The sequence below is a fragment of the Pleurodeles waltl genome, chromosome 10, assembly GCF_031143425.1.
Source record: "Pleurodeles waltl isolate 20211129_DDA chromosome 10, aPleWal1.hap1.20221129, whole genome shotgun sequence".
Classification (NCBI taxonomy): domain Eukaryota; kingdom Metazoa; phylum Chordata; class Amphibia; order Caudata; family Salamandridae; genus Pleurodeles; species Pleurodeles waltl.
This window is the reverse complement of record NC_090449.1, coordinates 537977073-537993005: the sequence shown is the minus strand read 5'-3', so window position 1 is coordinate 537993005 and position 15933 is coordinate 537977073. Positions and strand designations below refer to the sequence as shown.

Here is a 15933-nt window from a genome sequence, read left to right as displayed (position 1 = left end):
GTGTGAACAGTTATTTCAGCCAAATAGCAATTACTGCCAGGCAGTGAGACAAGTAGTGTGAGTGCAAAATTACAATTCTTCTAGCAGGGCTGAGCAAAGTTAACAACTTGGGAACTTCATGAAGTTGCAAAGTTTGAGGAGTTCATACAACTTTGCCTGTTGGTGAGGCTTCTACCCAAAAAGTTTTAGCTGGAATATTTTCCTGAGAATTCTCCCACACAATTCTAAGGGTTTGCAACCACGAAATGACATTTGCAAAAGTACAAACCAAATCTGCAAGTTAGGTATGCAGGCTCATTCCGAATTGCAATTAGGAAAGGGGTCAATAAAGGTGTTCTGTCCTAATTGCAATTCAGTACGAGATTTAGCAATAGTTCGCAACCACAACTGTAGCCTCAACCCAATGAAATGTTCCTCACTCCTTATGGGCTGCATCACAAAACTACACAGAAATCAGAAAAGGTCAGTGAGCAATTTACAAACCACTATTTGAGGCCCATATGTAAGTACGTCTGGCCTTTAGCATCCAACATATGTGATATTGATTACCTTTTTTCATTGAAATTATGGTAAATGAAGCCCGTTGCATAAGAGATTTGCTATGCGAGGATTTGACGAGCTTTCAGTGAAAAGTGGATAACTACTATTTAATTATTTGTATATATTTGGTTCTTATTTATCTTGTGAGTTGACTGCAATATTGCACAATTTCCTTGTACTTTTAATCTTATGTTTTAAAAGATTAATTATTAGCATATTTAACTACTTTTTATTGTATGACATATTGTATGGAAAGATTTGACATTTTAACATCAGAACTTAAACCCATAAATAACTTGCAGAAGCTCAAGGGCTAGCAATTCTATAATAATGCAACAATTCTCTGGAAGTTTGGGGGACAATACAATGGAAACTAAACGTAAAAATGCAATGACATGGTAGGTGTAACTCGGTGAAAAAAGCGTTGATGGTAACAAACTGGCATACAATCTCAATTAGATTTTTTTGCTATTTAGCCAGAACACAAAAACGAAATAAACTATGAGTGACTATTCCATTGTTAAGTTAGAGAGTCCGTCTACTGTAAGGTCAAATGAGTGATCAGGGGAAGGGGGTTCAATGCTTGGTAGGAGAGGCCCCCTTTGCCCCTACCTCTGGCGTTATTGCCCTTGTAGGCACCCCTTCAGTTGCCTCGGTGTATGTACTCCTGGTCGGTCAGCTGGTGCTCTGATATGATCGGGAAAGGTGGTTTTGGAACCGGCCCTGTATTGGTGCCTCTGAAAGGAGCCTCTAGGGTGGACTTCTTGGAGGCACTCACAGCTTTGGCAGTATGAGCACCTTTTTTCATTTTCTCTAGCATTTGGTTAACCTGGGTCCCAAAAAGATATTTCTCATCAAAAGATGAGCAAATGCTGCTGAACGTCAAACGTAAAGAACAAAAAGTGGAGAAAAGCATGCTGCCAGATTGAGACACTAGGATTGCTACAGGGAGCAGTGGCATCTGCAGCGTCAAGGGCATACCTGCTGGTGGCATCGGAAATAGTTCTGCCCTCTCCCCTAACTCCTCCCACATTCTGCTTAAACTCGTCATGCAGGTGTTCACTATCAATAGTCGTACCATGGGTCATCAGTGGGCACCAGGTTTAATGTGTCTTCTTCTTGGAAAGACTTCAAAATGATCTTTCTATTATTGGTGGAACCATATATATGATAATCAAAGAAAAGAAAAGATACTGTTTCTGCTTTAGATATTAAGAACAAAATTAGGGATTATATATTCTGGTTACTTTTACCGCGAATCTGTCTGCTACTCCTTTTTACTAGTAATAAATTACATAATTTTCTTAACCTCCTACTCTATACTTTTTCTTTGCCTCCGTTCTATTCTATTCATTCCTTTCCTTATCACGCTATTATTTTCCTTTCCTCTACATTAGCAGATATGCTCTTTTATATCATTCATGTAAGTACTTTTATCTTTAAATATTTGAGTCTACACTTGAAATATTGTTTTATTTTTTAACTCCCATTCAGTATGCTTTGTTCTGCTGTATGAAAATAAAACATTTTTAGAAGGAATATGGTGGCATATCCCTATATTTATACCTTTCTCAGCTCATGAGTTTCCTGTTCTGTGACTGTCTGCTCCTGCATCTGCGCTTGTTCACCTCCTTCCGCTGATGGTCCGGAATGCACTATACCATCAATGAAGCCAGCCGCTATTAAAAAAAAAATAACAATAACATATCGATTATAAGAGTTCCCCTAAAACATGAATCAAAGTCTTTCAAATATAAATCAATGTGTTAAGACAGTAAGAACTCCTAATGTTCATTCACATTGTTCACAACTGCTAAGCTAGATCTATTTTCTTTAAGTTTTAAAGGGGAAAAGTGACAGTTGCCTTTGTAGAAATAAAAGACCTACGTCAGCAGAATTTGTGGTATGGGAGAGATGGAGGGATGGTTGGTCGAGCCCTGGAAATATTCCCCTTGGGAGAAGGGGTGAAATGTGGTAGAGGGCAGTGTGACAAAAAGCCTGGAAAAATGCTAGGAAAACTAACTACACTAAAATATGAGTGTGCAGACCTATATTTACATGTCATTTATATTATTTGACTTGAAAACGAGCTCCAAGTAAGACAATCTTCATTTAAACATTCTAATATTGTGCTCTTCCACCATGGAGCTGAGCAGGGAAAGTGTGTATACTTTCTTAAGGTGGAGAATCCATGTTGCTTCTCTGGACAGGGGGCAGAGAGTTGAGCTTACCCTGCCTTTTTAACACAGTGTTACCGGTGGAAAGCTATGCCTTCACATGGAGGAGACATCCTCTGGAAGCGATACTATTAAAGGAGCATCCAGCAATTTAAAGAGACTCTAAGAAACAGAGGGCATGCTCCCTCTGGTTCATCTGCAATTGGAATGCGCTGTACTGAAATATGTATGGTCCTTTCCAGGAGCTCAGGCTCCACAGTGACAACAAATAAAGCATTTGCGGTGCTCATGGACAATATTTAATCATCAATGCCAAACAATGTTAAATATGTTTAGAAACAGGTTCTGGCTTACATTACATTTCTTACAATAAAAGCAGTAATGAAAGAAAGGCCAAATCAAGTAATTTTTCACTGCATGCTACTCTTGTCAAACAACATTTTTCTCAGCTTGGTAGACATTATTCAAAACTTTAGTGAATTGCTGTAAAAAAACATGATTACTAATTGGTTTGGATGGGAGACCTCCACAAGGAATAAGGCCACAAATGCGCTAAGGTAAAACACGGTTAAATTAACCTCTTAGCTGTTGGGCCTTCCCCCCCAGTGCTGAGCCATTTTTTGGCTATTTGGTGTAGTTTGCGCTTAGGCCTTCATAACTTTTTGTCCACATAAGCTATCCACGCCAAATTTGCGTCCTTTTTTTCCAACATCCTAGGGATTCTAGTGGTACCCAGAGTTTGTGGTTTCCCCTGGAGGAGACCAAGAAAATAGCCAAAATACAGTGAAAATTTCTTTTTTTCCAAAAAAATGGGAAAAAAGGGCTGCCGAAGAAGGCTTGTGGTTTTTTACCTGAAAATGCCATCAACAAAGGGTTTCTGGTGCTGAAATCACTATCTTCTCACCTTTCAGGAACGGGCAGACTTGAATCAGAAAACCAAATTTTTCAACACAAATTTGGCATTTTACTGGGACATACCCCATTTTTACTATTTTGGTGCTTTCAGTCTCCTTCCAGTTAGTGACAGGAATGGGTGTGAAACCAATGCTGGATCCCGGAAAGCTAAACATTTCTGAAAACTAGACAAAATTCTGGATTCAGCAAGGGGTCATTTGTGTAGATCCTACAAGGTTTTCCTACAGAAAATAACAGCTGAAATAAAAAAATATTGAAATTGAGCTGAAAACAACAGCCATTTTTCTTTATGTTTTATTCTGTAACTTTTTCCTGCGATGTCAGATTTCTGAAAGCAATATACCGTTTTGTCTGCTGGACTCTTCTGGTTGCGGGGATATAAAGGGCTTGTAGGTTCATCAAGAACCCTAGGTACCGAGAGCCAATAAATGAGCTGCACCCTGCAGTTGGTTTTCATTCTATACTGGGTATACAGCAATTCATTTGCTGAAATATGAAGAGTGAAAAATAGGTATCAAGAAAACCTTTGCATTTCCAAAATGGGTTCAAGATAAGGTTTGAGGAGCAGTGGTTATTTGCACATCTCTGAATTCCGGGGTGCCCATACTAGCATGTGAATTGCAGGGCATTTCTCAAATAGACGTCTTTTTTACACACTCTCTTATATTTGGAAGGAAAAAATGTAGAGAAAGAAAAGGGGCAATAACACTTGTTTTGCTATTCTATGTTCCCCCAAGTCTCCCAATAAAAATGATACCTCACGTGTGTGGGTAGGCCTAGTGCCCGCAACAGGAAATGCCCCAAAACACAACGTGGACACATCCCATTTTTTTGACAGAAAAGAGAGCTGTTTTTTGCAAAGTGCCTAGCTGTGGATTTTGGCCTCTAGCTCAGCCGGCACCTAGGGAAACCTACCAACCCTATGCATTTTTGAAAACTAGAGACCTAGGGGAATCCAAGATGGGGTGACTTGTGGGGCTCTGACCAGGTTCTGTTACCCAGAATCCTTTGCAAACCTCAAAACGTGGCTATAAAAACACGTTTTCCTCTCATTTCGGTGACAGAAAGTTCTGGAATCTGAGAGGAGCCACAAATTTCATTCCACCCTGAGTTCCCCCAAGTCTCCCGATAAAAATTATACCTCACTTTTGTGGGTAGGCCTAGCGCCCGTGACAGGAAATGCCCCAAAACACAACGTGGACACATCCCATTTTTTGACAGAAAACACAGCTGTTTTTTGCAAAGTGCGTGCCTGTACATTTTGGCCTCTAGCTCAGTCAGCACCTAGGGGAACCTACCAAACCTGTGCATTGTTAAAAACTAGAGACCTAGGGGAATCCAAGATGGGGTGACTTGTGGGGCTCTGACCAGGTTCTGTTACCTAGAATCCTTTGCAAACCTCAAAAAGTGGCTAAAAAAACAAGTTTTCCTCACATTTCGGTGACAGAAAGTTCTGGAATCTGAGAGGAGCCACAAATTTCCTTCCACCCAGCGTTCCCCCAAGTCTCCCGATAAAAATGATACCTCACTTGTGTGGGTAGGCCTAGCGCCCGCGACAGGAAATGCCCCAAAACACAACGTGGACACATCCCATTTTTTGACAGAAAACACAGCTGTTTTTTCCAAAGTGCCTGCCTGTACATTTTGGCCTCTAGCTCAGCCGGCACCTAGGGAAACCTACCAAACCTGTGCATTTATGAAAACTAGCAACCTAGGGGAATCCAAGATGGGGTGACTTGTGGGGCTCTGACCAGGTTCTGTTACCCAGAATCCTTTGCAAACCTCAAAAAGTGGCTAAAAAAACAAGTTTTCCTCTCATTTCGGTGACAGAAAGTTCTGGAATCTGAGAGGAGCCACAAATTTCCTTCCACCCAGCGTTCCCCCAAGTCTCTTGATAAAAATGATACCTCACTTGTGTGGGTAGGCCTAGCGCCCGTGACAGGAAATGCCCCAAAACACAACGTGGACACATCCCATTTTTTGACAGAAAACACAGCTGTTTTTTGCAAAGTGCGTGCTTGTACATTTTGGCCTCTAGCTCAGTCGGCACCTAGGGAACCTACCAAACCTGTGCATTGTTGAAAACTAGAGACCTAGGGGAATCCAAGATGGGGTGACTTGTGGGGCTCTGACCAGGTTCTGTTACCTAGAATCCTTTGCAAACCTCAAAAAGTGGCTAAAAAAACAAGTTTTCCTCACATTTCGGTGACAGAAAGTTCTGGAATCTGAGAGGAGCCACAAATTTCCTTCCACCCAGCGTTCCCCTAAGTCTCCCGATAAAAATGATACCTCACTTGTGTGGGTAGGCCTAGCGCCCGCGACAGGAAATGCCCCAAAACACAACGTGGACACATCCCATTTTTTGACAGAAAACACAGCTGTTTTTTCCAAAGTGCCTGCCTGTACATTTTGGCCTCTAGCTCAGCCGGCACCTAGGGAAACCTACCAAACCTGTGCATTTATGAAAACTAGCGACCTAGGGGAATCCAAGATGGGGTGACTTGTGGGGCTCTGACCAGGTTCTGTTACCCAGAATCCTTTGCAAACCTCAAAAAGTGGCTAAAAAAACAAGTTTTCCTCACATTTCGGTGACAGAAAGTTCTGGAATCTGAGAGGAGCCACAAATTTCATTCCACCCAGAGTTCCCCCAAGTCTCCCAATAAAAATGATACCTCACTTGTGTGGCTAGGCCTAGCAACCGCAACAGGAAATACCCCAAAACACAACGTGGACACATCACATTTTTTCATAGAAAACAGTGGCTACCTGTGGATTTTGGCCTCTAGCTCAGCCGGCACCTGGGGAAATCTAGCAAACCAGCGCATTTTTGAAAACTAGAAACCCTGGGGAATCCAAGATGAGGTGACTTGTGGGGCTCTGACCAGGTTCTGTTACCCAGAATCCTTTGCAAACCTCAAAATGTGGCTAAAATAACACGTTTTCCTCACATTTCGGTGATAGAAAGTTCTGGAATCTGAGAGGAGCCACAAATTTCCTTCCACCCAGCGTTCTCCCAAGTCTCCCGATAAAAATTATACCTCACTTGTGTGGGTAGGCCTGGTGCCCGCGACAGGAATAGAACACACAACGGTCAATGTTGGTCCTTACATGAGGCAGCAGTTGACCCTGGGGTGATCCATTCCTGACGCAGGCACTAGGTGTAGGCACTCAAGTGGGGTAGTGTTTTTATCAGGACAGGTGAGGAGTCACTGGGTGGTAGGAATTTTGTGGATCCCAGCATATTCCTGTAGTTTGTGTGACAGAAATGCGAGAAAAATAGAGTTTTTATTCAACATTTCAGCTTTGCAGGGTATTCTGGGTAAGAAAACTTTGAGGAATCCACACAAGTCACACCTCTGTGGACTCCCCTGAATGTCTAGTGTGTGTTTCTCTATATGGCCGCCGAACCCAGGACCAAAAACACAGGTGCCTGCCTTCCAAAACCAGTTGGTTTCGCCATAGATAATTTTGATGTCTCCACAATACGATTTGGGTGGTGGAATTTGGGGCTGAACTAAATTGGGGAGCTCCCAAGAGAGCACTCTCTCTCTCTCTGCTTGCCGCCGCATTCACCTGTTCTCTGGGTTGGGCTAACCCACTATTACCCAGTTGCACAAACAGCTTGCGAAGGGACAGCAGGGCTGTCCTCATCACCTCTCTCATAATGTACTGGAAGAGGAGTTATCGAATGGGACTCCTCCGACTGAAAAATAACTCCCTGAGTCTGCGCCATTGTCCTATCCCTCTTGCTGTCTCAGTATCTGATGTCTCAGTCTCGGATCCTATGTCAGAGCGGTCCTCTATAACCCGAGTGCAGGCAGCAGTCATCCATCAAGATGCCATCTCTGCTACTGACTAAACTGTTGCTCTAAAACACTAGCTTACGTAGACAGTCACAAAATCGATGGTGTGTGTGAGATACGTGCAACAGTAGAGGCCACCTTACCTGCGCTTCTTCCCTCAATCAGCACGTTCTTTCAAGACACTCAAAAAACACCTTGTCACATACCATTCGTCACAGTCTTTAGCACCTCCTGCGCCCAGTCCAACAATCATTATTGGTGCTCCCACTCCCTCCTCTTCGGATTCCCTCATTACCACCCAGCAAAAGTGCCCTTCATCTCTCCATAGCCGCCCTCCACCCCGCCCATACATTTCATTGGTATTATAGCGTAGGTAATGGCTGACTTTACTAATGCACTCAGCTATTTACATAAAATACAGATTTGCTCTTTGCAGTAGGCATATAAACCTTCTGCGCTTCTATATGGCACTAAAACTGCCACTAAACAAGTCTGACCCTTTTCCCCCCCAGGGAAACCACACACATATTGACAAAAGTGATATTTATATATGACAGCCAACCACCTGAAACTCAACTCAAGCAAAACCAAAATAATCCTCTTTGGCCCACACTAAAATACCTGGGAACCCTCATGGTGGCCCACCAAGCTAGGCCCTGCACCCACCCCGCCAACCACGCACGCAACCTCGGCATCATCCTAGACTCCTCCCTCTCGATGACCCAACAAATCAACGCTCTCACCTCTTCATGCTTCAACACACTCCGTATACTGAAAAAAAACATTCAAATGGATCCCCACAGAGACCAGAAAAACTGTCACTCACGCACTCATCAGCAGCAGACTTGATTATGGAAACGCCCTCTACGCCGGCACCACTCTAAAACTCAAGCGCAAACTATACGCATCCAGAACTCAGCAGCACGACTCATCCTCGACCTCCCCCGACACGAACACATCTCTCCACACCTCAAATCCCTCCACTGGCTCCCCATTGACAAAAGGATCACCTTCAAGATCTTCATCCTCGCACACAAATCACTCCACAACACAGGCCCTGCCTACCTCAACGAGAGTCACCTTCCACACCCCCACACGAAACCTCCGCTCAGCTGACCTCTCTCTCGCCTCTGTCCCCCGCATCAAACACACCACCACCGGGGGCAGATCCTTCTCCTATTTTGCACCCAAAACCTGGAACGCCCTCCCAACCCACCTTCGCAAGACCCAAAACCTACTTCTTTTCAGGAAGGGCCTCAAAACCTGGCTTTTTGAACAGTGAACCTCCCAGCCCCTTTCCCTCCCCCCGTCCCGTCCCCCCAGCACCTTGAGACCCTCACGGGTGAGTAGCACGCTTTATAAATCTCTTTGATTGATTGATTGATATATATAGATCTATCTCTATATATATATATCTATCTACATAGATATATCTATAGATATATCCATGTAGATAGATATATCTATATATATAGATCTATATATATAGATCTATTTTTTTTAGTTATTGTATGGTTTCCTTGGGGGCCAAAATGGCCCCCAGGGATACCCTACAACATCTAAAAAACATATTGCCCCCACAGGGGGTCGCCCTGCCCACGGGCAACCCCCAGTCCTTTTATTTTTTTTATTATAGGGGGCACCTACCTTTTTTTAAAAAAAAATATGCCCCGGGGGAGAGGGGGCTGCCCGTTTTCTGAGGGGGCCGACCCCCCCCAAGTGAAATCCCTGGCATCTAGAGACTCTCCCCTTTCTTACGAGGTCTTCTGAAACTGTTTCCTGGCCCACGATAGCAGCACAGCACAGCTCTCCCCTTTCTTACGAGCCTTCCCGAACGTGGGGAAGGCCGTTTTCCCCATTGAAGCAGGAAGCGGCCGCAAGGCTGCTTCCTGCTTCGATGGGGAAAACAAATTTGTAACGTCAGCGCGCCTCGCGGCGCGCTGAAGTCACAAAGGGGCGGGTGGGGGGCGGGTGGGGGGCGGGGGTGTGACAGGGAAGCTTCTGTGTCTCCCAGGGCAAGAAAGGGTTAATGAAAAAAAGTTTCAATAATTTAAACCTTGGCTCAACTCCCTTCTAAAATAGCATAGAACAGATCAGCTTTACTTCTAAAAAAAAAAACTGTAAAGTATTTTGCAGTAATCAAACAGTTAAAAAGTTAAACACAAAACAATAAAAATCCCAGAAACCAATTTAGCAAAATAGAGAAAATTTCACGAGTAAAATTACACCAAAACAACAAAAATCCAATACTGAGCACTGGACATATTAATTTTCAAAGAGTTAATGCAAAAAGCACCAATCAGTAGACACTCTCGGGTTGACAGTGGTGATCCACAGTTTGGATACACCAGGAGGGTTTGTCTTATATATATACTTTATTCGACCATGGGTCATAAAAGTTACACATTAAATTATACATAGTCCACCATTGTTCCCGATACATAACTTAACATTTAGATGCCAAGGTTTCTAAACATCTGCTTCATAGTGTTAAAAATAATACAAATATTTAAGGCTCTTAAAACAATATGAGGTGGTTTCAGATTCAAGTTTCCCAGGTGGTACCATCACCAAGATAAGTGCAAGCTATCAGGCCCATGATTTAAGATTTAGAGTGCTGAGTTGATGTTACATAATAGTACAGTTTCTTGGTAGTTTAGGTGGCATACTTTAGTAAGGGCGCCTGCAACCGGCACAATCATATAGGCAAATTTAGGCACTGTCAAGTCATTAAAAACACAAGCACAATGTAATAAAAAGCTTATATAATAACTTAAAATGGTTATCAGATTCATGTTAAAATGGCACTAATGCCAGACAAGTGCATAAAAATAGCTCTTTGCGGCTAACACTAGTGATACAGTAGCAGAACCACAAGATGATTACCCACGTATTATCTAAGAAAAATCTGTTCCAAAGCCCTGTCTAAACCACATGGTCAATAATTCATCATCATCATCATCATCATCAACTTTGTTCGATCCATGACGTTAAAAGCAAATAAAACAAGATAATAAATAATTCTTAAGGAATAAATAAGTACACATCTTTAACTTGGTGTAAAAACATTAGGACAATAACTTGAATTGCACATGTGGCTCTAAAACTTATCTATAAAGGGATGGGACTTTAAATTACTTTTTGGAGATGGCATTGTATGCGCCAAGCTGTTGCTAGATACTTGCTTACTGAGAGAATTACATCGGTTGAATTATGGCTTTTTAGAACCCGTAGAGCCAAAGAGCAGTTCTTGAATCCCATGTCCCTGCAAATATTGCGAATCCATTTTAAACGTGGAATCGCATAGGCTGGGCAGAAGAACATGAAATGCTCAATGGTTTCGAAAGTACTGCCACAGGCAGGGCATATATCGGGAAGATTAGTCGGCCCCCACCTATGAATCAGTGACAACAAGGGCAAAGAGCCAAAGCGAAACCTTGCATATAAGCTCTTGCCCTGCGAATCCGGTATCACATCCAAATAGGATTCAAACTTTGGGGACCATTTAATATCAATGAAGGAATTAGTTAAGCGACCATGGGATTTGTGAGTTATGTAGTTATCCTTAACATAAGACCAATAGGTTAACTTTAGAACGTTTTTGTGCCGTCTCTCTAATTTATGGGGATTTTCCCAGTAATCGCCCAGACCCAATAGACGGAGCCAATGGGCCACATGGCGAATCCAGGGAAGAGTATTAGCATTTTGGCATTTCAATAGATCGAGTAGTGCGGTCTTGTATATATCTAGTTCGGGGGTTATCCACAACCTAATCCAATAGAGGAGAGGTCTTAGAGTAGCTAGATCTGCTACTCGGCTTAACCCCAGATCTAGAAATAATGGGAGCAAGGGTGTGGTACGTGGACATGCAATTAAGGCCCTTGCAAAATTGTTTTCCCCCACACTGATCTTGTTACAGTTAGCGTAACCCCATACCTCCGCTCCGTACAGGGCTGCACTTTGAGCCTTAGCTGTATACATTTTTATTGCTGGGGAAACTACTTTTGTAGAGGTGCTTTGATAGAAACGCAATATAGATGAGGCTCTGTGTTGTAGGAGCCCTGCACTTTTTGTAATCTGCTCTTCCCATAATAGTTTGTTAGTTAACCTAACTCCCAGGTAATCTATAGAGCTTACTTCCTTCAACGGTACTCCCTCAATATGGATGGAACATTTTTTCCTAGGTCCCTTAGATAACACCATCAGTTTAGTTTTGTTAATATTAACCTCCAACCCATGATCACTACAAAATTGGCTAAACCGGTCAACAAGGGTTTGCAACCCCATTGGTGTCTTAGAGATGAGAAGTGAGTCATCGGCGAAAAGCAAGATGGGAATTATTTGTGTATTCAGGGAAGGGGCATCATTCTGGCCTATGGACACAGCCTTTACTACTTCATTAATAAATACGGTAAACAGTAGGGGGGCTAGCACACAACCTTGGCGAACTCCTCGTCTAATTGGGATCCGCTCTGTCAGTTCGCCTTGTTCACCCCACCTCACTTGGGCATAGGTGTTCTCATGTAGTCGTTTTAACAGGAGTAAAAGATCCTCTGGGACTCCCAATCTACCCAGCACTTCCCACAGCTTGGCTCTTGGGACCAGATCAAAAGCCGATCGCAGGTCTATAAATACCACATACAGGCATTGCTTGGCCACAAGAACGTATTTCCAATGCAATATGGCTAATCGAAAGACCTGGTCTATCGTGCTAGTTTTTGCACAAAACCCTGCCTGTAAATGAGAAAGGATTTGGTGCTTCTCGACCCAATTGATTAGCCTCTGCAGAATTTGTTTAGCAAATATTTTTTGTAGGTTGTCTATGAGGCTAATTGGCCTGTAGTTAGCTGGAAGATTAGCATTTCCTTTTTTATAAATGGGTATGATCTCTGCCCCCTTCCATGTATCTGGAATTTGCCCCCCTGCAGCTATGCTATTTGAGATGGCATTAATATACCAGGACCAGATGGATGGTTCCGATCTATAAAGATCTCCAGGAAGCTTGTCTGGTCCAGGTGCTTTGCCAGGTTTTAGGCTAATTATAGCCTCAAGGGTCTCTTCTATTTTAAAGATGAGGCAACCCTCGGGGACACACTGAGCCACCACTTGGAGGGACATGCTGGAGTTTGATTCCAACAATTTAGTTGGAGAGTGGACCACATTAGTGTCCATTGGGCCTTCTGGTAGGGCATAAAGAGTAGTAAAATGCTCTACCCAGCTTTCTGGTTGAATATGATTGCTGGGACAGCTCCTACCTCCATTTTCTCTTTTGGACAGAAGTTCCCAGAAACGCTTGTTATTCTTCTCTCTGGAAGCATCTAATAGTTCCTGCCACAGGGAATCCTCCCACCGCTTTTTAGCGTTAGACAAGGTTACTTTGTATAGAGACCTGGCTTGTTTAATTTCCCCCTGGGAGCCAGACATTACTGCTACTCTTAACCCGGACTTGTCCTTTGAACACCTCTCATCAAACCATCCCTTGCTTGCCCCTTTCCCTTCATGTGGCTTAGACCGCCTTGTTTTATAAAAGAACCCCCGTAGCTGGGTAGTCATGCTGTCATGTATTTTGAGAATCGGAATATTCCCTACAGCCTGATCTTCATACTCAGCCAAACTATTTAAGAAAATCTGATATATTGCTCTGATGTGGTGGGGGTTGGACATCACTTTTGGCCAAGTAATCTTGGTAAATTTGTTGTTCCAGCAAGGTGGCGGAATTATTGTAGCATAGTTGTTGAGTGTTCTCCTGAACATTTCTCCAGAAAGGGTAAGGAGCAAGGGGAAATGGTCACTATCACATCTCACTTCTACTTTCATGTCTACCAAATGGGGCCACAGCCTAACATCAACCAGGAAATAATCAATAGTGCTTATCGACATGCCCCTTTTAAAAGTAGGTGCACTATTCATATCGGATGGAGTTCTACCATTACAGGCCCTAAGGCCATGGTTTAAACATAATGTGGCTAATTGCATGGCCACCCGAGATTTTTTACAAGGCCGGGTAATAGATAATTGTGGGATCCCCCACTGCTCATCTTCTTCATCTGTTAGACCACTTATGAGAATAGAAGGCTCGAAGGTACAATTAAAATCTCCAGCTATGATTAGGATAGTTGAGGGGTGGAGGCTTCCTACAAATTCGGACAGAATAGCCAGGGTACGGGACTCGGAGCCATTTGGGACCGATCGTATATAAACATTAACAATAACAACTGATAATCTTCTGTTGAACGTAATACACATGGCTTTTAGATCTACAGAATCAATTTCAAAAAGCTTGTAGTCGCACTGCAAGTTCTTGTTAACAAGTAATAGGAGCCCACCTTTTGCCCGACCCCTCCCCTTCTCTGAAGGTATAGCAGATGCACTAAATGAGAGAAATCCATCAATATTAGTAGCATCCTCCGCCCAGGTTTCCTGAAACAAACATATGTCTATTTTTTTAATAAAAGAGGCCCATTCATCATCATCTAATTTCTTTGCCAGGCCGGCAATGTTCCATGACATGAGTTCTAATGTACATTTGTCTTGATTTATCACCACGCTTGAGCATCCAGCCTCTACCGCGCTCGGGTCATTACTACAAATGTTTGATGATGGTGTTTTATCATCCCCCATCAAATGTGGGGCCTTGGGGCGGGCTATCACATTAGTTACTAGGTCAGTAGACAGTCATACAGGGTTAGGCAGCGGCCTGGGATTAGCTTCCTTCCGTGCAGCACCTCCACGGGAATTAATTAAACCATCGAAACTTGCCGGTCCCATGGCTGGTCCAGAATTATGTGGATGTAACATGAATCTTATTCCCCCCCTGGTTGTTGCGTTATCCAAGTGGGTACGACAATCAAAGTCCATTAGTTGTGACACCATATGCTTGTCTTCAAGATAAATAGTTATTGTGTCAAAATTGGTCCCTGTGATGCTGCATCTCTTGGCCGATATTATGTCAGAGCGAATAACAGAGAGACAACTTCGTCGGTGGCGTATCCAGTGTATGACTTTGTTGATCAGGGAGGCTTGGTTCTCAGCTAACCCTGGCGGTAGTTTTGGTACATTGGTCAAATAGATTTTATTAGTTCCCTGACTTGTAAGCAGGTCCTGGTCTTTATTAACTACACTCTCGATATTATAGCGAGAGAGAGTGATGTTATTATAGGGGATCTTGTGTGACTTGCTAGGGGTTTGTGTAAAACTGGAATCTTGGACAGTTTCCGGTGGGTCGAATCTGCTGGTCCTTCCTCTAGCTCTATCACTAGTTAAATTACTTGACCAATTACCTTGATGGTCTCTGTGTCTAGGTACATTTATAGACCTCCTTCTGGGCCTTGTAATGTCGATATTAGGATCACAATGGTAATCTTCCCTCTCTTGGAGAACTGACCCCCCTCTAATGGGGAGACAGGAATTGTCCCTTAACTCCGTCCCCTTTATTGGGGCAGACAATGGGAAAGCTTCTTCCCCCCTGGCCTCCCCACAGACTTTACAAATCCCTCCACAAGCACGATTGCTCTTCATAAGATCTATTAGTACTAGAACCAATCCCTTAACTTCATCGACTCTCTGAAGGACTGTAGCCAGGTTGTCTCTACTAGCTGCTGGTTCTTTGCCTTCAGACTCAAACTGGGGGAACGATGAGAAAACACTAGGGTTGGGTGTTCCAACTGCTGGCTTGCACTTGGACATACTCGTGGGCACGGGCGGATCCTCTATTGCTAATAGAGGTTCAAAGCGATTTGTACAGAATAAACTAGGGACCACCTTGATCACCGGAGTCAGTGGTAGGAGAGTTGGTGTATGTGGTACATGTGGGAGACCCCACTGGGATACCGGAGGACTCAGTATGTTATGAGTGGGTTTTGGGAAGGGGCCCCTACAGTTATGCGGGCCCCCATCTCCATCAACCCCTTTTATGTTATCTATAGAATCCCTTAACCCCTTCTTTTTAAATAACTCTGGGATTTTCCTATCCTTAGGGGGGCCTCTCTTGGAGTTATTTGCCCCTATAGTTGTTTGTGTACCTAACATAGACTCAACTTCTTTAACTAGAAGGTCTATTTCATCCAGTGGGTTAGACCCATTGGGTGTACCTAGATTCGGGGGTCTACCTGGGCGTTTTTTTGCGATTTTAGTACCCTTGGATTGTGCTGGTAGGTCTATAGCCTTTCTTTTCCCCATATTGGGTGGATGCCCGTGAGATAAAATATACACAAATACAATGGTAAATGAAAAAAAAAAGAGAGGGAAGGCAGCTCCCTTTCTTATGAGTTCAGTGTCCTGTCACTGGAGTAACTGGCCCTGCCTCCGGTCTCAGGACGGGCGGAAAACAAAGTTTAAAGACTCCTGCCCTGGCTGCTCCTCCCCTCGAATGGCGCGCTTCTATATATTTGATTAGTGGAACCCTCCAAATTGCTTCAAAATTACAGTTACAGTGGGACAAGTTGGAGGAGGGACTAATCGAGGAAGGGCTTAGTAAAGAATAGGCTTCTCAATTCAAG

General features: G+C 43.4%; 1 protein-coding gene across 2 annotated transcripts in view; it reads right to left on the bottom strand.

The window, feature by feature from the left end:
• Positions 1-15933, bottom strand: part of SNAP47 (synaptosome associated protein 47) — a 248036-nt gene that overhangs the window by 74061 nt on the left and 158042 nt on the right. For both annotated transcript variants that reach the window (XM_069210977.1, XM_069210978.1), the window contains one exon: positions 2107-2219. In XM_069210977.1, the coding sequence (XP_069067078.1) occupies positions 2107-2219 (113 nt within the window). The remainder of the gene's footprint in view (positions 1-2106; positions 2220-15933) is intronic.